At 48.3% G+C, this 21,247-nt stretch overlaps 2 protein-coding genes across 7 annotated transcripts; one reads left to right on the forward strand and one right to left on the reverse strand.

The window, feature by feature from the left end:
- Window positions 1-38: 38 nt before the first annotated feature.
- LOC100121498 (neurogenic protein mastermind) lies at window positions 39-16,217 on the forward strand. 6 transcript variants are annotated; one of them, XM_031930871.2, is made up of 9 exons: window positions 39-458; window positions 1,453-2,338; window positions 8,780-9,020; window positions 9,276-10,801; window positions 11,685-12,170; window positions 12,252-12,504; window positions 12,603-12,929; window positions 13,018-13,263; window positions 13,357-16,217. In XM_031930871.2, exons 2-9 carry the CDS (start codon window positions 1,778-1,780, stop codon window positions 13,587-13,589), a joined length of 3,873 nt encoding a protein of 1,290 aa, XP_031786731.1. In that variant the 5' UTR covers window positions 39-458; window positions 1,453-1,777; the 3' UTR covers window positions 13,590-16,217. The 6 variants fall into 6 exon arrangements, with proteins under 6 accessions (XP_031786731.1, XP_031786736.1, XP_031786735.1 ...); XM_031930876.2 differs by having other exon boundaries at window positions 8,783-9,020; window positions 13,357-15,949; XM_031930875.2 differs by lacking the exon at window positions 39-458 and adding an exon at window positions 794-1,310 and having other exon boundaries at window positions 13,357-15,949.
- Window positions 15,888-20,547, reverse strand: LOC100121478 (protein scabrous). Its single transcript, XM_031930909.2, has 3 exons — window positions 20,183-20,547; window positions 19,385-19,778; window positions 15,888-18,301 (listed from the first exon to the last, which is right to left on the reverse strand). The coding sequence occupies exons 1-3, from the start codon at window positions 20,416-20,418 to the stop codon at window positions 17,096-17,098; spliced, it is 1,836 nt and encodes a 611-aa protein (XP_031786769.1). The 5' UTR covers window positions 20,419-20,547; the 3' UTR covers window positions 15,888-17,095.
- Between the last annotated feature and the right edge of the window lie 700 nt (window positions 20,548-21,247).

Here is a 21,247-nt window from a genome sequence, read left to right on the forward strand (position 1 = left end):
GGCTGGGGCTCGGTAGTCTCCGGACAACGAGGCAGATGGCGCCAGGTTACGGAGTCCGACGCTCGCATCAGCGGCGTACGTTCGCCGTACGGCCGTAAAATACATATGCGTCTTGCGTACACACGCAGTTCGAAGTACATAGTGCTCCAGAACGGTTCGGGCTGCATCGCGATTGAACCAGGAGGCCAGAGTCATGGCTGGATTAGGTAGTTGATAATTCGCTGGACATCAAGTGTCCGGAAAGCCGTGCGTGCGGTTGGCAGATTATCGAGTCAAGCCGCATGTTAGTGACTGCGTATTGTACAAAGCTGCTGAAACTTGAACGGCCCGCTGCAGCGAGACTGCACAAGCCGTTAGGTGCGAAAAGACGCTTAGCTGCGCGTATAGGCGCGCATATCGGGACAGTGAGGTTATGTTGTTGCTGCATCTTTGAGAGTCGAGCGACAGCTATCATCAAGGTAAGCCAGTGTCGTAGTAATGAATGAATGTTAATAGTCGGTATATGGCTTATCTCTAAACTCGTGCGAGTATTTACTATTTCGGAGAAAAGAGCGAGTCACCCCGCGCGTCGATATATAGAGCGACGAGTGCAAGCAACCTGCGAGCGTCCAACTACCTGTTGTCATGTACTCCTCCGGCGCTCGCGGAGTCATCGGTCCCTTGCATTCGTCGCTCGCGACAATGCAAGTGCGCGCAAGGAGTGGCCCATTGCTGCAATAGAGATCGGCGAAACCCAAGGAGAGACAGAGAGATTCGAAAAGAAGCACCCAGCAGTAGACTAGCCGTGTAGTATAAGCTGAGCGAGAGTCTGGAGCATACATATAGTAGACGGCCTGCTGGAGGGGAGCCTGAGAAACTCGTTCGTACGTTCCCCTCCTCCCTACTCTCGCCGTGACAGCAGCAGCAGCAGCAGCAGCGGCAGCGACGACGACGACGACAATGATGCAGGCGAAGGGAGATTGCGTCTTGTTGCTGTGCCTGTGGGCCCACGGACGCGCGCGCGAGCTAGTTCTCTCTGTCTCTCTCTCTCTTTCTAAACCCCCCCCCTCTCGCTCTTGCTCTGTCTCTCCCCCCTTTAACAAACGGCTGCTATACTCTACTGGAAAGCAGAGCCGAGGAGAGAGAGAGAGAGAGAGAGGAAAAGAGCCTCGACGGCTTTGGTGAGGCACGCGCTATCGCGTTCGTTGCTCGCGCGCGTAAGTACGCTTTGCGCACGCTCGCACGATACACGTAAATACGTAGGCATATACTGTTGTTTCGTTCTTTCACCTATAATACGCAGACGAGAGCGCGATTCGGGCCCCGTTTGCGTAAGCAGTCTCTCTTTATTTCACTCATCTTTTGTCCGACGATATATATTTTTTTTTTGTTCATTCGCCCACTCGCGTATATGCATACGATTATAATAAGCAGGCACAGCTTGATTGACAATTTTTTTTATCGCACTTGCAGGGCCTCCGCCGACTGGCTAACTGGATTTTCCATATCCGAGCGATAGATGCGGAGATACGAGGCGAGAAGAAGTAGGAGCGAGAGGCAAACAGCAGAAGCAGCAGCAGCAGCCGAGCAGTATTCAACAAGTAGGCAAGTGTGCAGCTCTCTGTCGTCGGAGTGCTGGTCGAGTCAAGTGAGATGAGAGTAGGATGCCAGCGGGCAGCGACTGCAGGAGGCGGAGACGACGAAGCGCGGTCGAGGAAAGGACGAGGAGCAGCGGCTCTAGTGCGACTGCTTCCCAACTGAACTGGCGGCTTACTCTGCAGTGGATTTCGGAGGCTGTATGGAGGCAGGGGGGCTCCTGCCCCGCCAGCCCCAGCAAGGCCCCCCTGGCTCCATTTCCGGACCGCCCCCACACGCCAATCTCAACTTAGCCCTGCAACAGCAGCAGCAGCAGCAGCTATCGCCCGGCCAGGTGCAATTGCGCCAGGATCTTGCCCCGCAGCTCTGCCAGCAGCAGCAGCAGCAACAACAACAGCAGCACCTTCACCACCAACACCAGCTTCACCTGCAGCAGCAGCATCAACAGCAGCATCAACAGCAGCATCAACAGCAGCAACAGCAACAGCTGCAACAAATGGGTCAGGCACCTGGGATGGGTGAACTAGTGCCGGCGAAGCGTCAACCAGTTTTAGATCGGCTGCGCCGCCGAATCGAGGGATACCGGAAGCGCCAGGATGTGCTCGAGCCCAAGTTCCAGCAGAGCTTTAACGGCCAGTGCGAGCAGAACACCCAGGAGACTCAAGTGCTGAAGCAGCGCTTTTTGGACACCAAGGCCAAGCGCCAAGCCAAAAAAACTGACAAGAAGCAGAGCGACAACCTCAGCCTGTCCAGCATTCATGTGGTGAGTCAAACTCTCTTCTCTTATCTCTCTCGCGTGTATTCTTGGCTGATGCGCGTGTATGTGCCGTCACTTCTTCGTAACGCACTCGTGCGCCGCTGCTGATCGTGCCAGTGTATAGCGCGAACCTAATCTTCCGAACTAGTAATACATTATGAATATCGGAACGATTCGTCACCGTCATCCTCGCGACGATTTCGCCACATACTCTGGCGACTCTGCTCTGGAAAAGAAGCGACTATTTTTTTCGTCGACGAAGCGATCGAGTAAACAAACTTGTCGATTTTATGGAAAAAAGGTCGAAATTAATTTTTCGGAAGAGTAAGGGTCTCGAGTGCCCAGTACCTATACGCAGATATATAATACATCGAAAAGCCAGAGAAAGGAAGGAAGGAAGCGGGAGTAAAAAAGAAGAAGAATGAATGAGCGCACAAGAATGACAGGAAGGAAGGAAACGAGGGGGGAGGAGAGGGAACGCTTTAAAATTGCTCTCATCGTCTTTGAATCTTTGGGCCAACATTATCGGCAGCCGGCAACCGCCAGCAGCAGCAGCCATAGGCATGAGTGCGTGTGCGTATACGTGTGTGTATATATACACCTATTTTTTCTCTCTCAGGTTTAAGAGTAGGTAAGAGAGCGCGGGTGCGCTGTTGCCACCTCCTCCCTCTCTCTCGCGCACTCTCCTGGTCTTTATTCTTCGGAGCCTGTTACACTGAATCTCTCTCTCTCTCTCACTCCCTCGCTCTCTGCGTTTCTTTCACCACTCGAGCGGCTCTCCTTCCTACTCTAGAACCGCAATCGAAAGTTCTGACATGCTTTTTTCGGCTCCAGCTGAGCGCACTAATCAGTGATTCTCAATCGCTTATTTCAATTCCTCTCTTTCGCCCGTGCGTCTGTTTTTTGTTGTCCCGAAACCGTTGAAAACGTCTCCTCGTGTTCCTTTTTCTCTCCGTCTCTCGGAGCGTCGTATCATCCCTTGGATTTCATTATCCGGAGTGTGTTTTACACGCTCCGAGCGTGACGTAGATGTTGTGGCACGCGCCCGTTTCGAGATGCGTCACGCGCCTCTCTCTCTCTCTCTCTTGCCGCAAGCCGCTCTTTTGTTGTTGCGCGTTTGAAAAAGCACGTTTTGGTATCGATTCGATTTATACACTCGCTCGCTTCAAAATCAAAGCAGAGATTCGCTTATGGCATACTTTTTTTTTCATCGATAAGATCGAATTTTATTTCGAGCGCTCCGCTTCAAGAATTTCGAAAATCCCGCCGGGCGTCTAGACGCCTCGAATTTTCGAGGAGGAGCGAGCGCGCGAAAGACTAGGTGTCTGTATAAGTATAAATCGAATAAACGGTTCGAGGTTGAAAAATCTCTCTCTTGGAGAGCGAACTGCTTAGGCATCGGTTATAATGTTATAGCGTAGTATGTATATAGTAATACTGTGTGTGTGTGTGTAAGTATGTATAAGCGAGAGCGGGTGAGCGCGCGCGGTGTAGACTCGCGTGACGGAACGACGACGCGACGAGCTGAGGACGACGACGGAAGAAAAGTAGCATGAAAGTGGGAGAATGCCTTTCTTCCCCCACTTTGCCGTTCATTGTTCATGCGGCATCAGCATCGCGCAGCATATAGCGGCAGCAGCAGCGGTGCAGCTGACAACTGATGTGCGCGAGGCTGGCAGTACACACCCCTCGATACTAATCGGACTACAAACATTTCTTTACACAGAAGCGCTGCGCGCGCGCCGGGCTCTCTCTCTCTCTCTCTCTCTCTCGCTCTCTCTCGCTCTCTCTCGCTCTCTCTCGCTCTCGCTCGCTCTTCTACAGTATACACACGGCGGGTATACACTATACATATGCTACAGTGGCGCTCAGCTATGCTCGTGACTCTCTTTTCTCTTCTGCTTATACTTATATGCTGCGGCGTTTGCTACTTATGCTGCGCCAATACAGCGCGTCGCCGTGATTATCGAGATTTCTTTTTTCGGGACGATACATTTTTACCGTCTATATCGACGTCTATTCGATCGCAATGCGAGTTTTGTTTTTAAATCGAAGCTTTTATTACTGAATGAAAGTTCGACCGATCGTTCACAGGGGGGTCAAGTGACCGCAGGAAGGAAGAGCGTGCAGGTATGCGCGTAAACAATCGCTACCTGTGTAATCAGGTTACAGATCCGTAATTACGAAGGATCACCCGTAATTACCGACGGTCGGTAATTCTTCGAGAGTTGATCATCGTCGAAAAAAAATCCACTGAAATCGTTCGTTCCTCGTCGGAAAGCATCGAAACGCTTATGCATACACACGGCGGAGATAAGGTGGAGTTATATACAAGAGAGAGTATAATGAGCGGCGGCGGCACAGTGTCATAGGCACACTCATACACCGGTGTATACGTGCGCAGCAGCGTTGCTTCTTACGCCAGCAGCAGCAGCGGCGGCAGTGGGATCGATAGCCCAGGAGGCCAAACAGTAAACAGTCGGTTGGTCAGGACGAACTGGTGGGGCCTCTCTCTCGCTCGCTCGCCGCCAGTCTTGCTATATAGCGCGAAATAGAGTCGCCGCCACCGCCGCACACCTGCAAGCCCCCTTCCGAGCGTAGAATCAATACTCTTCTCTCTGCACTCCTCTCGCTCTCTCTCTCTCTCTTTCTCGCGGACGTCTCTTAATGGGCCAATGTGTCTCCAGTGTATATATTATACGCGTCTCATATCCGATTAACTCGCCGCCGGCGCGTTTCTGCGCTTTTTTCGGATTCGCGCGCGCGCGATCAATACGTCCTTCGCGTAACGTCATCTCTCTTCCTCTCTCTCTCTCTCTCTCTGGCGAAGGTATACCTCCGCGAATTTCGGATTCTGCGGAGGAGGACGTGCGGGAATTCCACGATTTTTCCACCGTATAATAAGTATCACAAGAAAGAGACGCATAGCGATACGCTTTCATCGGAATGCGCTGCGGCGAGATTGGCGCAGCCGCTTATACATATAGCATATAGATAGAAGTATATAGACACACGCACGCGACTCGCGGGTATAATTTGCAAGTGTGCAGCTTTATTCAGCCGAGGATAATGGCGACCGCGCAGCTGTTCTACGTATATCCGTGCACACTTACACACACGTCCGGAATATATCAGATAATACAACACGCGTGTATCGAACAAACCTGCGAGCTTGTATATCGCGCACGGACGTCGGCGCGCGCGCACGCGTGTATATATATATATATATATATAGCTCGAAATGACGATGGCTCTGCGCGAAGAATAATATAGCTCGAAATGACGACGGCTCTGCGCGAAGAATAATATAATCACGAGAGAGAGAGAGAGAGAGAGAGAGAGAGAGAGAGGGAGAGAGTAGCAGCCGCCTATTTAAGCATTCGCGTTTTCGCAGAGTAGGTGGTGTGGTGTATATAGGTATAATCGCACAGAGTGCTGTATATGCGCAACGGCGCGCGCTGCAGCAGCAGCAGCAGCAGCAGACAAGTGGGAGGAAAAGCTGCGCGCGCGCACCAGTGACACTCTCGTCAGCAGCAGCGGCTGCTGCTCCCGTAGACTCGTCACCGAGTTAGTTCCTCGGCAACCTCGCTGGTGTGCAAACGAGATCTTTCTCTTACTCACTCTTTCACTCGTTCACTCTCTTTTTCCACATCTCCTTTTTGTACGAACGCTGCACCTCCTCCTCCTCCATCGCCGAGTATATTCTTTCCACCACATACGCATATATAATATACCTGTCGTTCCGTCTTTGGGAGCAGCAGCACACTCGAGTGCCATAAGACCGCAGCTGCCGCGCGCAGCTTTTCTCTCTCTCTCTCTCTCTCTCTCTCTCTCTCTCTCTCTCTCTCGCTCGCATATAGTACATAGAGACACACGATACTCGCGCAGATGACACTCGGCCGCACTGCTGATCGTCTCCTCAGCCCTTGACTCTCCTCTATACTCTGTTGTCGTTTATACATACAGAGGCTCGAGTCGTCGAGTTTTATCTTCTTCGAAAATTTAAACTCGAAAGAGGACACGGCTCTCGCTTATATGCTCATTACTAGGAACCACTGATGAGACAGACGGATAACCGGTAGACGTCGGGGTATAACAATAATAATAATATAGAATATAGCGACAATGAAGAAGCAGAAGAGAAACGAGCGCGGCGCCCTCCGCCACAGGACGATCCGCAAAATAATCGAGCGCAAAAAAGCACGACTGCATCAGGAGCAACGACCATAGAGAGAGAGAGAGCGACTAGCCAATGCGCGCGCTCTCTTTTTGGCTCTCTCTCTTGCTGCTCTCTGTGCATCGAAATTTAACTCGTTATACACACGTATATACATAAACGGACACGCTCGCGATTTGAATTCTATGTAACATATAGTGCGATGTGAGAGAGATATAGATCGCATGGATTTTGGGGGGACACGAGTATAGCGCGGTGTATGACAGTGATGAAAAGTGCGCGTGAAACAGTGTGATATGCGGAGAAAAATCTTGCTGCTGGCCTCTTGTCCAGGGAAAGGAGCTTGAGAGCTCTCGTCTGCGCTAGCTGCCGCGCGGAGGGAAAGCATCTGCCCGCTCACGCCTTTCTATGTCCTTTTACCTCTTTCTCCTTCGCGCTCTCTTTTTCCATCGTCTATACTCTACTACTACTACTACTACTACTACTACTACTACTACTACTGCTGCTGCTGCTGCTCTTTGCCCCCCTCCCGAAACCGGCCGATTTTTTCCTGCTCACCTCGCCGAGCCGACTAGCGCGGATACACTTCTGGAATGATGGTACGTCCTGCTATTTGAAATACACATCAGTTTATTTTTGTTTATTCGTCATTTTTCTGACCAACTCGACGCATAACGAGGACAAAGCGCGAGCGCGCGTTTATCTCTCTTAATCCCTTGTTAATATTCGCTCGCGCGCTCCCGTGCGTCCACTCGAAGTATCGATCGAACACACCGAGCAAAGTTGTTAAAAAGCATCCAGAATATGTGTGTCGTGGAGTGATATCGCTCTCTCTCTCTTTCTTTCTCTCTCTTTCTCGAACTAGAGTATAATATGTACTTATACGCCTGTGCGGACGACGACGAAACAGTTTCTTTTTTAAGATCGAACCATTACTTTCCAGCTGTCGATAATATAGAGGTATACTCAACTTTTATATCTAGACGCGCAGAGCATTGTTTATTTACGAAAAGCGCGCGACTACGAGTATCTCTCTTTCTCGAAATCGCGTGTATATAACATCTCGCCGCACATTCGAGAGGAAAGTGACCGCATGATCGATATGCGAGAGGGAAAAAATCATCGAGAAATTATTTGTTTACGGTACTGCTCTTTAGCCGGACGGTATTTGCGCCGCAAAGTATACACATCGGCACTGGCAGACGGCAGGAAGAGTGCAGTGTAGCAGCACAGCCTGGCTCATGGACAATAGATATCCGCCAAACCTTAGCTAACGGCATCCTACCTCTTGCCCGTTCATTCGCTCAATTACAGAGTGAAAGAGAGAGAGAGAGAGAGAGAGAGGCAAAGCATCCGCAGTGCTCTCTCTCTCTCTCTCTCTCCCTTCCTTCTTTGCGTTTTCTTTCTGGGCTCCTTGCATTCTTCGCTGCTGCTGCCGCGGCACAATATTCCGTTGCGCACTGTCAGAACGGCTTACCGTTCTATATACACTATAAGCTTGGCCTGCGCGTACGTGTGTACTTATCTCTCGGGTTAATTTTCTAATCTAATTTGAGGGTCATATAATGCTCGTGTGTAGATCGATCGGCTGACTATTGTGTGTGTGTGTGTGTGTGTGTGTGTGTGTGTTGTGGCTATAGGCTAGAAAAAATTGTCATTTTTCTTATCATAATATTGATGCTACAGCCCTTGAACGGTTGCGCGCGCTCGCGTAGATATCTTATCTACGCAATTAACATTTCAAGTGCAGAGTCACGAGCGACTCTTTTGCCGAATTCCTCGCTCGAGTATTATACTGTTTATGCTAGAAACAGATCGAGCTTTGCTTAGCCACTGTATTGACAAAGCTGGAATATTTATCGTCGTATACTTCTGATTTCGAAGATTTTCTCTATTCTACGAAGAAAAGCCAGAGCTCGTTCGAAGGAAGGAGGGAATAAAAAAAAAAAAAATCAATGACCAGAAAGTTTTCGAACGTCCCAAGTGTGAGCGTAACGTACTCTCTCGAGCTTACGTACAAGGGACTTTTAGTGCAAGAGCGAGACGAGGAGAAGAAACGCGGCTCTCCCTCTCTCTTTCACTTTCTCCCTTTTTCGAAACTCCAGATAAAAATAGCCCACGCGTGCGTGCGTACGTGCATCAGCCTCCAATAATATAATGCCTCTCTCGCGCTCGCTATACTGTATACATATACCGTATGCGTCTATAAATTCGAAGCGAGCTTTTGAAGCTAAAATAAAAATAATAAATTTTTTTTGTCGTTTTCGCAGCAGCAGAAATTTTTGAAGCGCAGCGCCGAGGATTTGGAGGGCACAGCCGGTGGTGGTGGTGACGGTGCTTTCGGCGAGCCAGCGGTGAAGCTGCAGTGTACGCAGTCATCGAGTTCGATCTCGCACCACAGCCACTCTCAGCACCAGTCCAGCAATGCGAGCTCGGTCAATCCTGGCTCCAACAGCAATGCAGGTCCAGCCGGTCCTCAGTCGGCTAACTCGGCCTCGGCTTCGGCTCAAGGTTTGTTTCTCTCTGTTCAGTCTTTCTCTCTCTCTCTGATTTATGATAAATTTTCTCTTTATGGTAAATTCGTTGCGCAACCGTTTTCGCGATTTGAAACTCGCGCACGCTATATACTGATGCAAGCTCGACAGAGGTGACGTCATCGGGGAGTTACGCGATATCGAAATGGAGCTGCAGGAACGTTTTATAATTCGCCTCGGATACTCACTCGATCGATGATTAATTTTCCTCAATTTTTCCGAATACTTGCAGCTGGTGGCAACGGCGGAGGCAACGCGAACTCCGGGAACGCAGGACCGACCGAGGCCCTCACCAAGTTCTCCGTTGAGATCGTGCAGCAGCTAGAGTTCACGACGTCGGCGGCCAACTCTCAGGCACAGCAGATCTCGACGAACGTGACGGTCAAGGCCCTGACCAACGCCTCGGTCAAGAGCGACCTCGTCAACGCGAGCGCGTCGCCCAAGAGCGAGCCCGGCTCGGCGTCCGTGAGCCACAACAATGCGGCACAACAGCAGCAACAGCATCAGCAACAGGCGCAGCAGCAGCCGCCAAGCGGTGGCCCAGGCTCGGTGCCTTCCGCGGCTGCCTCGGCTGACATCATTAGTAGCCTCGTTGAGTGCAAGCAGGAGCCCGATAACGACTTCGACCTCGAGCAGTGCGCCGCAGCGCTGGAGAAGGACCCCTGCTTCCCAGGCTTCGTCGTCGACTTTATGGGCGACGAGGCGGCCGACGATGACGCTTTCAAGGACCTCATCTCCGAGATCTCGGACTTTCATCCGCAGATGGACTTCATCAAGGATCTCGACTTCGAGGACAAGCACCTGGAGGTGCCCAACAATATGCACATCAAGCTCGAGGACGACAAGGAACAAGCTCACGCTGCCATGCACGCAGCCCAGCAGCAGCAACAGCAACACCAGCAGCAGCAGCAACACCAGCAGCAGCATCAGCAGCACCAGCAGCAGCACCAGCAGCAGCAGCATCAGCAGCAACAGCAGCAGTATTCGCCAGCGTCGGCTGCCTCGCGAATGCCCTATGGTGGTGGCGCTCTCGATTTCAAGTCGGAACTGAGTCCTGCTGCCCAGACGCTCAAGCAAATGGCCGAGCAGCACCAACACAAAACTCAGCACATGGGAATACCTGGACCTTTCAATACCTCGGCAGCTGCTGCGGCTGCGGCTGCCGCGGCCGCTGCTGCCGCCGCAGCGAGGAACCCGAACGCGCGATCGCCCTACCCTCAGTTCGCTGCTCAATTCGACGGTGGAGCCTCGGATTACCTGGGCAGCCCTGGGTCGCAGTCCAACATACCTTACCACAAGAACAATGGCGCGGCTTTCCAAAGCCAGCAGCAGCAACAGCAGCAACAGCAGCAACAACAGCAGCAGCAACAGCAGCAGCAGCAGCAGCAGCAGCAGTCGGATATGTTCAGCCAGCAGCAGCAGCAACAACAGCAGCAGCAGCAGGCTCAGTTCGACATGGGCAAGGCTAGAGGACAGCAAGGAACCGCCAAGGCACAAGCGAATATTCTGGGAGCATCTGGACCAGGATATAAGCAGCAATATTCGCCTTACGGAAGTCCAGGATCGATGCCCAACCACGGCAGTCCGGGATATTCGCTGCCGACGAGACTGCCACAGGGCGCAGGTCCGGGTCCGAGTCCTCAAGGAAACTTCAGCAACTCGACGCCGCCGAGACCGTCGTCTGGATCAAGTGCTTCGATCATCCAGATCAATCAGGCTCAGCAGCTTCACATAAACAACCCTACGCATCAAATTCAGGTTGGTTTCTCTTTATTCTGCTGCTTTTACAATCGAGTGTAACGGTATACTTCAATATGTATTAGGAAAATATATAATAACTTATAATTTTTTTCAACGCAAAAAAACTTGTGAAATCGATAGAATCAAATTAATAAACTAAGCAGTAGCTTATTTGCAGTTTTTAAGATATCTCTATTGAATTAATACAAATGTTGCTGGTAAACGCGCGAGCATTCTCTTGATCTTGGTATTTCTCCGCTTTTGTCTTGGTCTCCATTCGGAGCTCTAGTGTCACGGTCGAGTTAAAATTAGCAAGTCAGCCGGATTCGCGCAGTGCGCCGAGTAGTTGGCTAACTCAGTCAGTAGCCGGTAACACGCGCTGTCTGAACTTAACGTGGCATAGTCATTTTTTGCTACCCAAACAAATGCCATGTATATAGACTCGAATTCGAGCGATGACCCCTTTAGAAAAAGCTACGAAGCTCTAAATTTCTTATACAAATAATAAATACTCATTCTTTTCGATCGAATATATTTAAAGTATTTTGAAACGAAAATACGTGATTATAATCTGCTTGAGCTTTGAGTCTGGTATATGTAGAGGATAGCTTGCGGCTGCTTCTGGCGCTTGCAAAATACGAGGAGAGAAAAGAGAATCGATCGCGTCGAGAGAGGCCGAAAGTAGACGCGTATAGCAGCGCTATCGCTAACGTTGCCGCCGTCTGCGCAGCTTGCGGACAAACTCGGCATCAGTGCGCGCCTCCATCCGAACTCCAGCTCGCATTTGCATTTATATCAATCGACGGATATCGATAATCGATACTTTGACTTAGAATATTTTATTTCCGAAATCTATTGTTTATTTTTGTTTATTTATTCACAATTATGGTAACGATTATAGGTGTCTGCTGGTCAGCACATGCAACTAACGAGTGAAGTGAAGGCGGGCAACGTGTCCGTAGCAGCCCAACAGGGTATGTACTTCAATCAACAACAGCAGTCGCAGCAGCAGCAACAACAGCAACATCAGCAATCACAGCCGCAGCAGCAGCAAGCACCGCAACAGCAGCAGCAGCCACAGCAAGGCGTGCCTGGCAACCAAAATGAGGCCTACTGCACAGTTTCGCAATCGCAAACGATTAACTTTACCCAACAGAGTCTCAGACAACGTGCCGCTGCAGCCTCGGCTGCTGGACCCGTGCCTACGGCTGCTTCTGCGGCTGGTCCTCCGCAGCAGCAGCAGTCGCGTGGGCACCCGGGTCAACAGACTGGAGCGTCGACTGTTCAAGTTCCTCAACAACAGCAAGTGCCAGGCTCTCAAGTCTCGGAGCAGCACGTGAAATTGCTCCAGCAGCAGCAACAGCAGCAACAAATACTGCGAGCTCAGGTAAGCTATAACGCGAAAAATGCCCCATTTGATAATATAACGCAGAGACTATTTAATAATAAATTTTTACATTTTTCTTAGGCCATGCAACAGCACCAGCAACACCAACAGCAGCAACAGCACCAGCACCAGCATCAACATCAACATCAACAACAGCAACACCAGCAGTTACCGAACGTAATGAGTGGTGGAATCGTACGTCCCCCTCCGCCGGAATACAAAGCTGCTCAAGCTCAACTTATGCATACTAGTATAAACATGGGCCAGCAGCAAGCGAGGTTCGCAAATGCCGCTTCTATGCGCAGAGTTGCCCAGCAGCCTATGCCGCCATCCGGTTAGTACAGTTTTTCTTTTGAGAATTCGAATAAATAGAGTATCTACGAAATTATGTTTATTTACGAACATTTACAAACATCATACGTATTTGATTAGGACCAATGATGAGGCCCCAAATGGCGCAGCAGTCTGCGATACACGCGCCTGCGAACTCTGGGATGTACGTAGGTGGCGGAGGTCTCGGAGTTGGAGGTGGAGTAGGCGTAGGTATGAACTCCGGCCCGACCGGACCTGTTGGGGGAACCATGAGCGCAATTGGTGGCATGCACCAAATGCAGCAGCGACTCGGATATCCACGTACCAACAACCAGCGGCCGCCGAATATGAACGTTGGCCCACCCGATAACTTTGGCAATGGAATGCCTAATCGTGCACAAAATTGGCAGCTCTTAATGCAACAGCAACAGCAACAGCATCATCAAGGTAAAATTATAGTTCTGATTTCATGATACTATTGAGCCTTATTCATCTGCATGTATTAAATATGCCGACCATTTTTATTATTTTTAAGGTGGCTTCATGGGAGGAGGAGGCGGTATCCAGATGAATGCAGCGCAAATACAACATCAGCAACTCTTACGCTCTCAAAGCGGTGGAGTGATGAGTGCTGCTACTGGAATGACGAATACTGCTTTACAGCAACAGATAGTTGCGTCACAGCAGCAGCACCAACAACAGCAGCAGTCCAATAACCAAATGGGAATGCAATTACAAATGTCGCAAACTCAATCAGTTAATTCAGTCGTCGTTTCTTCAGGTACGAATGCGTAGATGAACTTATAAAAAATCCCAAGTTTGATATCACGCTTTTGAAAGACTTAACTAATGATAATTTTGTCGCATGTTGCAGGCTCGCCTATGCATTCACATCAACAATTTGGTGCTGGTAGTCCAGGAACCCGTGGTCCCTTACAATCCCACGTTCCTCAACAGCAACAGCAGCAGCAACCAGCGGATCAGTCGGTAAATGCAAACGATATAGGTTTTGATTTTCTGGACAATCTACAGACCAGTGACACGTCGAGTTTCAACCCTCAAGAATTGCTGAATTCGCTCGATTCCAACTTTAATTTAGATTTCTAAACACCTCTCGCCTTTCTTTTCACGTCCGCTTAGTTTTGCGCGTCAGCGTATTCTCATCAAACTATGAGTCACGAAAAAGGAGATCAAAGTATATTGTATAGTCTTTGAATAGTGGCTGTTATGGAGGTGCTAACAAGGATCCACTGAACTCAACACCAAATTGGAGATATAAGAGAGAGAGCGGAAGCATGAGTGCTCCAGTCGACGGGCCTAACTTTTTTGGCAGCTTTGACGAGCACTCGAGAAAAGCTGGAATCGACCTATTCGTTACTGCACATAGTTCATCACAAATGTATATGTAATTAGCGGCTAGTGTATTTAAAAATTATCCAGTTAAATTAATTTAAGTAAATACGTCAATTAGGCAAGGTTGAGAAAGAGTTGCAACTGCTATGAATAGTCAAAAATTTACCAGAACTGAACGAATAATTTATTAGATAAAAGTGACAAGCATAGCGAGTGTCTTGTAAATACATGTATGTATAGCGTGTTTATGTACATGAGAGTGAATGTCATTGCGTGATCTGATTTTTTTTTTAATTTAAAAAGTAGTTTTGTACAGATGCGGCTTTTGCATGATTGCAAGGCGACCAGAAACTTCTAATTCGCAGTTCGTTAGAGTTCGTTTATAGACTAAGCAAACTCTCCTCCGTATAAGTTGTTTCGCACAAAGATAAACGTTTTTTTATTCAGTTACTAACGTAGAATAGAAGCAATTGTTACAATAACTCTATTGTAATTAGACTGGGAAATTAATTTTTAATTTGTTACTTTATAGGAGAGTTCGCATTTTGCTCATCTTCCATTTAGTGATGCATTCCAATTAAAAGAATTTCCCGCTATACTCAAACGTAAGCTCACTAAACTGTAAACGGATATTTTATCATCATGTTTTTCAATGAGAGGGAATGGGAAAGGTCGATCACGTTTGCATTTCGAAATTTTAATCCAACTGTTTGGCTTCCCGAAAAAAATATTTAAGTAAATATATTATTATGGGAGAATCCGCGCGATGAGTTAACTTTAAAATTGAACACATTTTAATCGTGTAATAGCGATCAGTTATTACGGCATTAATGTTGAACACTTTTGAATTCTATTGTTTGAAAAATATTTTGTTTTAATTATATTATTGGGACCAACAAAGAAAATAATCAATTAAAAGAAAAAACTTTGGTAAGATTTTTTGCATTTTTGTTAGAATCTTGTACATATGGTGATGGGTCGTTGTGTCCAAACGAAAAAAAAAACGTGGTTTTAGAACGTTGTGTATAGTAATTTTCAATTTTATATCAATATTAGTATCGTTGGGAGGCAGATTAGAAACGTTTAGCAAGAAGCAATATTGTCTCGTATGTACATCATAATACATGATAAAAAAAGTAAAGGCTTGTTGAGGAAATAATACAATATGAGTTAGCTTCGATCAACATGTGCGTAATCATAGGTAATCAGTCAATGATTTAAATCATCAGCCTTATATATAATAAGCGCCAGTACGTAATTTACCGAAATCAAACATTTTCTATCATAAGTAGCTTACAAGCAGCACAGTGAAATCCTGTCGACAAATGTAATTACAAAAAAATATATATAGATATATAAATATATTTAAAAAAAGCGAGTAAAAGAAGGAAGATCTCTTTAAGAGTAGTAGATATAAAAGTATTACATTGTAGAATGATATGAAAAAGTATGGGGATTTAAAATTTTATTATTACTCCTTTTTTTTATGAAAATAGTATAAAACGTGCTACTTAAATACATATTTTATTGAAACGTGTTGCAATGATAAAAATACATTTGGAATCTATTTTTCTTGTTGCAATACTTTCTGTATGAGAGATGAATAATAAATTCGCTGAAAAGTGAAATCATCGTAGTAAGTATATAATGCTTCCTATAATGTTGTAATACAATATAAAATATAGTTAACTTTTACAATACTGACGATGTTAACCGCAAATACGTTTTTATTGACAAATTGAATGGTCTCACTGTGCCGCTTGTGTTTTACTCATTTTCGTTTGCATACGTTATACTGTTAATTATTCGCGTACTTTATTCTGAATGCAATGCGTTTGCATCGAATTAAGGACCAACAAACAAAAAGAAGAATCGTTTTTTACGTAGCCTAATTTTATATTTAAAAATATAGTGCACGCAAATTGTCCGAATTGTTTTGGAATATTTGTAATATAAACAACGACCTGAATTGTATCAAGAGATTTACAAACGGACATTAGGCGCCTACAAAAACGAGTATTAGGGCTGTATAATTTGAGTAGATAGGTTTCGTTTGTGTTCTCTATATTGTAAAACAAAATTAAAGAAATATAGCTAATTTATCAAAAACTAGAGAAATTCAGCTAAAGCTTTTATTAAAATTTTAAAACTGTATCTTGTAATTATGGAAATTAAGCGAAGACGATCGGCAGATATGAAGGATTATAATGATTATTATGTGTTGATGAGACACACACTTATACACTTGCACACACTTTCTACGAAGGTACGAGAGACAAGACATTTTTTCATGTCTTTGTATATTTTTATGCAATGTTGTAGAATAATATTGTTTTAAATATATTATACAAATAACTTGATAATAAACAAATTTATATGCCATATATGCTGTTACGTTTTAAACGAACCACCCCACATTATTTTTGCATAACCATCATAATTTAATTTAAGTACTTTTCAAACCTGCATTTCAATGTATTTACGTTTGTGATCCAATCATTTATCGAACACAGCACAGGATGTTGTAGTTGCTGATTTACAAAAAATTTCTACCTCGTTCATTGACAACTATAGTGAGTAAAAATAGAAAAACGTGTAGGTATAAAATATTTTATTTTCGTTTGGGGACTTTTACATGATGAATTTTAATAAATTTTTTATATGATAAATCGATTTCGAAGTCTACCTTAAAATAAACAGATTCCTTGCGTATTTATACACGATGTTATAAGAAATAGTCGTCGCAGCGCACGAGTTAATATATTTACACTATAGATATCGCCGATGACATTGAGCATTACAATTAAATCTTTGGTTCGAGCGAATGACAGAGCTACCGATCAAGGAGAAGTATATGCGCGCAATGACTCTGAGCAAAATTTGAACGAATCAGATTTCGTCAGTCTGCGGTACGCTCACTTCGACCGTGCGTCTGTCCGAATAATTATATAAGTACAATAGAGAGATTAAGCCTTCGTGGAAATTATACAAAACTGTTCGTCACGCACAACTTACGATACCTACTTTACAACGGCGAACAGTTTTATAGGAACTTCAGAAATTCAAATTCCACGCGCAAACTTGCGCAGAGGGCGCTGCGCAAAGTTGCGGGGAAGAACCGGCCTAATCCCTCTCAACTAGTAGACGAAGTATATAATAAATACGTCGAATAAATACATTATAAAAAAAAAAAATGGTAAAAATGAAAACTGTAGAGTGCGGTTGGCATGAGAACATATCTACAATAATATCGAGCAATATTATCGCATCTGGTGTTTGCAGTGTTCCTTCCTCTGCAGCAACAGCTCGGCGGAGGCGATGGCCATCCACTGATTGCTGTCCGACCTGTACCAGGTCAGTCCGAGAGAGTACCTTCCGTTGAGGTTCGCGTGCTGGCAGTGACTGAACCACCAGCCTCCGTGATAGTTGGCCGCGCAGTCGGTCGAGCTGATGTCCATGTCTCGATCCTTGGCGCTGAAGGCCATGTTGTTCTGATAGGCCATGGCGTCGGTGGCGTTGCCGGAGTATCCGTCGACCCTGAGCCTGTAGCCGCTGTCCTCGCTGCCGACGCCGAAGTCCTCGTAGTTGGCCACCCAGTGCTCGCCCTCGATGTCGGTCATCCGGACTTGCAGCCTGGTGCAGTTGCCGCGGCTGAGTCGGTGCAGGGCCTCGTTTCCGGCCCAGAACTCGGCGAGCGGTGACCCGAAGCCCCGGGCGTACTCGTCCCAGCTGCGGTCGAAGTCGAGGCTGCCGTCGGTCCTGCGGCCCACGAGGATCCAGCCGCCCTTGCGACAGGCAGCGAGCATCGGCGCACCGGGACCCGGAGCCAGGAGGCTGAGACCGTCCCTGGCGTCCTCGCATCCGGCTGGCAGACCGTCCACCATGAGCCTGTACTCGTCCTCCACGTGCTCGAGTTCCCGGCCGAGTCTCTCGATGCTAGCCGGTGCGGAGCTCATGGCCTGGAGTCGGTTGATCGTGACCTGCTGCGCCTCGCTCTTCTCCTGGAGCTTCGAGGCGCTGACGGACAGCGCCTGGACGGCCCGCTTGAGACTGGCCAGTTCCTCGCGAGCCACTCCCAGCTCGGCAGTCTGCCTCGCCGCTCCGAGCTCCAGCTGTCCGACGGACCTGGCGGCCTTGGTCTGGTTCGCCGCCAGGGTCTGGAACATCGACTCGCTCTTGCCGGCCAGCTCGCGGTTGGCGGCGCTCACGTTGCTCAGCCTTGACTCCACCAGCTCCAAGCGTCCGGTGAGTCTCGCCTCGGAGCCGAGGGCCGCGCGAGCGACCTCCAGCAGGTGTCCGCGCTTGCGCGAGACCAGACCGATCTTGTGCTCGAGCTTGTTCAGTCGCTCGTCGAGTCGATGATGCGCCAGCTTAGCCGAGCTGTGATGGGACGATGCTCCGTGGCGTCCGCAGCCAGTCTCGCACTTGATCGAGAGGGACTTGAGCTCGAGCTGCAGGCCGCTCAGCTGGAAGCACACGAGAGGAAAAAGGCTTTATTATTAAGAGCGGGAAGAGGAGCTTCGTAAAAATAGACGCGGCTAATCGGCCGATCGATAGCGCCTGTACTCGAGCGGCAGAGGACGTGTAGCGGCGCTTTCGATTGTTGCGTTCAATTTTTTATGATTCAAAATTCTTACGTCGCTTCGAAAAACGAGGTAAGCATCGTAGTACACCGAAAACGAATCGAGTATCGCGCTCCATTATTTCACGCTCGCCCGCGTCGCGAGTAATAAAATACGCCCTGGCGATCGCGTCGGAATTCCTCGAGAAAAAAAAGCGCCCGCTGCCTGAAATTCCATCCAATTTAGCGACTTTGCGTTAAACCCTCTCGAAGAAGAAAAAAAAAAAACATGCTCGACCGAGCGTTTTGAATATTATACCCGACGAGCATCTGGGTTAAAGGACGATCGTCAGCTTATAACGCGGAGCCCAATGTCGCCGCAGCGAGCCTGATGGCGAGTTGGCAAAAAAGAAAGTGCGTGTGCAGCGAGGCTCGAGCGCCAGGTGCGCGCGCTGCGAGCCCTCTTTTTTCCTTCAAGGCTATATCGCAACCGCCCCTGCATATACAGTTCACATACGATCGACGATTCTATTTAATCGTTAAATCCGAAAAACAAAAAAAAAAATCCTTAAATTACGTCCGGAACGGTTTATATGAGAGAGAGAGAGAGAGAGAGAGAGAGAGATAGGCGGAAGCGAATAGTCCGCAAAAAAAAAAAGAGCGCGCGAGCCGCGAAATAATAAATAGCCGGGGATTAACGAGATCGATCGAGATGTGTATATTTAGAATGCGTACAGGCGCGCGCGGCCCATCCGACGAAATATCCGGAGAAAAAGGATCGACACGTCTCTCATTTTTTATTTCTCCGCTTATATATAAAGCACGCGCTCGAGCGCAGATGCGGCTGAGGGTGTGGGCCCTCCCGTAGCAGCTGTCTTCTCCCCCCCCCCGCGCCGGTATACTCCTTTACAACAGCCGGCTACCGTCGCTGCAGCCTAGTTATGGTATAGACATTACAAGAACGTATACAAACGCTATAGAAACGTACCTGATCGGCGAGTTCGGCGCAGGTGTCGCTGGGCAGGCTGTTCCTCTCTTTAGCAGCGACGATGTCCAGCCTGACGGTGGTCAGTCCAGCCTCGAGTCTGGTCACCCTCGTGGCGAGTTCCCTCATGGTTCTGTCCATCCCGGAAACGTCAGTCCTGAGCAGTTGGATACCGGAGCTGAGTCGAGATCGTTCGGCCAATTCCTCGGAGGTGTTCCGAGCTCGCAGGAGTTGGCTGAGCTCGGTTCTCAGCTCGTTCACCGCCGAGCCCAGCCAGCGGACGCGTAATCGCTCGTTCTTCATCTCGTTTCCGGCCGGTGCGATTCCGGCCTTCGACGACTCGCTGTCCGCGGCGCCGTTGACGCGAGGCTCCGACGACAGGATGGTCAGCTCCCTCCTGGCGGAAAAGGAAGAAAGGGTTGTCGAATTTAAACGTAGACTCGATTATTAACAGTATTAACGGCGGCGGCTATGAGCGTCCGGCTGCGTGATGCGGGTTATGTATTGTGCGTGGGCGCGAGGCGCGACCGAGAGCGCTACGGAGTTACTCTACTCTGGGATATCGAGTTGCTCGCCGATATTTTGCGGTTCGCTAATTAGCGTAATTCGGAATGCGCAGCGAGTGATTTTTCGAGCGATTTTCAGCGCGGAATGATCAGTTGATCGATTAATATGCGTGTCGTTGCGCGCATAACGCGGGAATTTGAATATTTGATTTAGATATACGAATAATTAGCTGTATTCTATATCGGGGTACATCGACGAGTAGAAGAAGAGATTATTTATTATACTCGCACCAACCTCAGCTGTTTGAGCTCGTTCCTGAGTACGATGAGCTCGGTGTTCTTCTCGATCGACTCCTTTAAGCTCAGCTCGAGGGCGTCGTAGTCCTGCTGCCGGTGCAGCAGCAGCGCGCTCATCTGCTCCTGGAGAAGCTTCACCGTAGCGGCCAGCTCCTCCTGGTCAGGCTCTCCCAGAGCGCATCCGATCGTCGCCGCGATCAGCAGCAGCAAGCCCGGCATCTTCATTGTTTTCATTATATACTCGTCACTTTGCAGATTGAAAATTCAAAAACACTCTATCCCAGTGTTATAACAGAATATAAAGGTGTAGTAGAGGTAAGCGCGCGAGCAGCGCGGCTCGTCGACTGAAGGCTCGTGCGCGAAGGGCCGAGGCTTTTTATAGTCTCTCTCTCTCTCTCTCTCTCTCTCTGCGGCTGCGTATATAGGTATATACGGAGGCCGGCGGCAGCTGCTCCGGCGCACGCCAGCCGCACACACACCAAATTACGTCCGCGAGCGAGTGAGCAGGTGTTCCGCGCGCGCGCCACCGCCTGCTGCAGAGAGGAGAGAGAGAGAGAGAGAGAGAGAGAACACGCTTTGACCTGCGGCTGCTGCTGCCGAGGGGGAGAGGTAGAGACTGGCACACGCCGATCTGCCTCTTATTTCTTTATTTTTTCGACTCGCTCCTTTTTGGCGTATATACGGTCTTTTCTTTTTCGACGGAGTAAGAGAGAGAGAGAGAGAGAGAGAGATCGATTAGACGCTGCTGCTGCTGCTGCTGCTGCTGCTGGGTTGGTTAGGGACCACGAGGCGGATGCGCGCCTCTCTTGGATATGCATGAGGGAACATTTGGTTGAAACGTCGTTCTGCTGTTTGTCCGGGCGCGTGGATACATTGTTTAAGATTGCTTTTTTAAGCTCCAAGTATGTATAGGTGAATCGTAAGGTGCGCTTTCGCAGTTTTATGATGTATGTGTATAGTAGGATACATGCGAGGAATGAATGAGTAATTTCGCCTGTGTTATTTTACTTGATGGATTAATTTATATGAATTCCGTACGCGCGAATAACCGTAAGCTTATATA

The sequence above is a fragment of the Nasonia vitripennis genome, chromosome 1, assembly GCF_009193385.2.
Source record: "Nasonia vitripennis strain AsymCx chromosome 1, Nvit_psr_1.1, whole genome shotgun sequence".
Classification (NCBI taxonomy): Eukaryota; Metazoa; Arthropoda; class Insecta; order Hymenoptera; family Pteromalidae; genus Nasonia; species Nasonia vitripennis.

Bases quoted from the DNA above. Each gene is read 5' to 3' on its own strand.
- LOC100121478 (XM_031930909.2), bottom strand. From the start codon at position 20,418: ATGAAAACAATGAAGATGCCGGGCTTGCTGCTGCTGATCGCGGCGACG. The intron at 19,779-20,182 runs GTTGGTGCGAGT...CTTTTCCGCCAG, and splicing joins AACGAGCTCAAACAGCTGAG to GAGGGAGCTGACCATCCTGT. The intron at 18,302-19,384 runs GTACGTTTCTAT...GTGTGCTTCCAG, and splicing joins GCGCCGAACTCGCCGATCAG to CTGAGCGGCCTGCAGCTCGA.
- LOC100121498 (XM_031930871.2), top strand. From the start codon at position 1,778: ATGGAGGCAGGGGGGCTCCTGCCCCGCCAGCCCCAGCAAGGCCCCCCT. The intron at 12,930-13,017 runs GTAAAATTATAG...ATTATTTTTAAG, and splicing joins ACAGCAACAGCATCATCAAG to GTGGCTTCATGGGAGGAGGA. The intron at 13,264-13,356 runs GTACGAATGCGT...CGCATGTTGCAG, and splicing joins TTCAGTCGTCGTTTCTTCAG to GCTCGCCTATGCATTCACAT.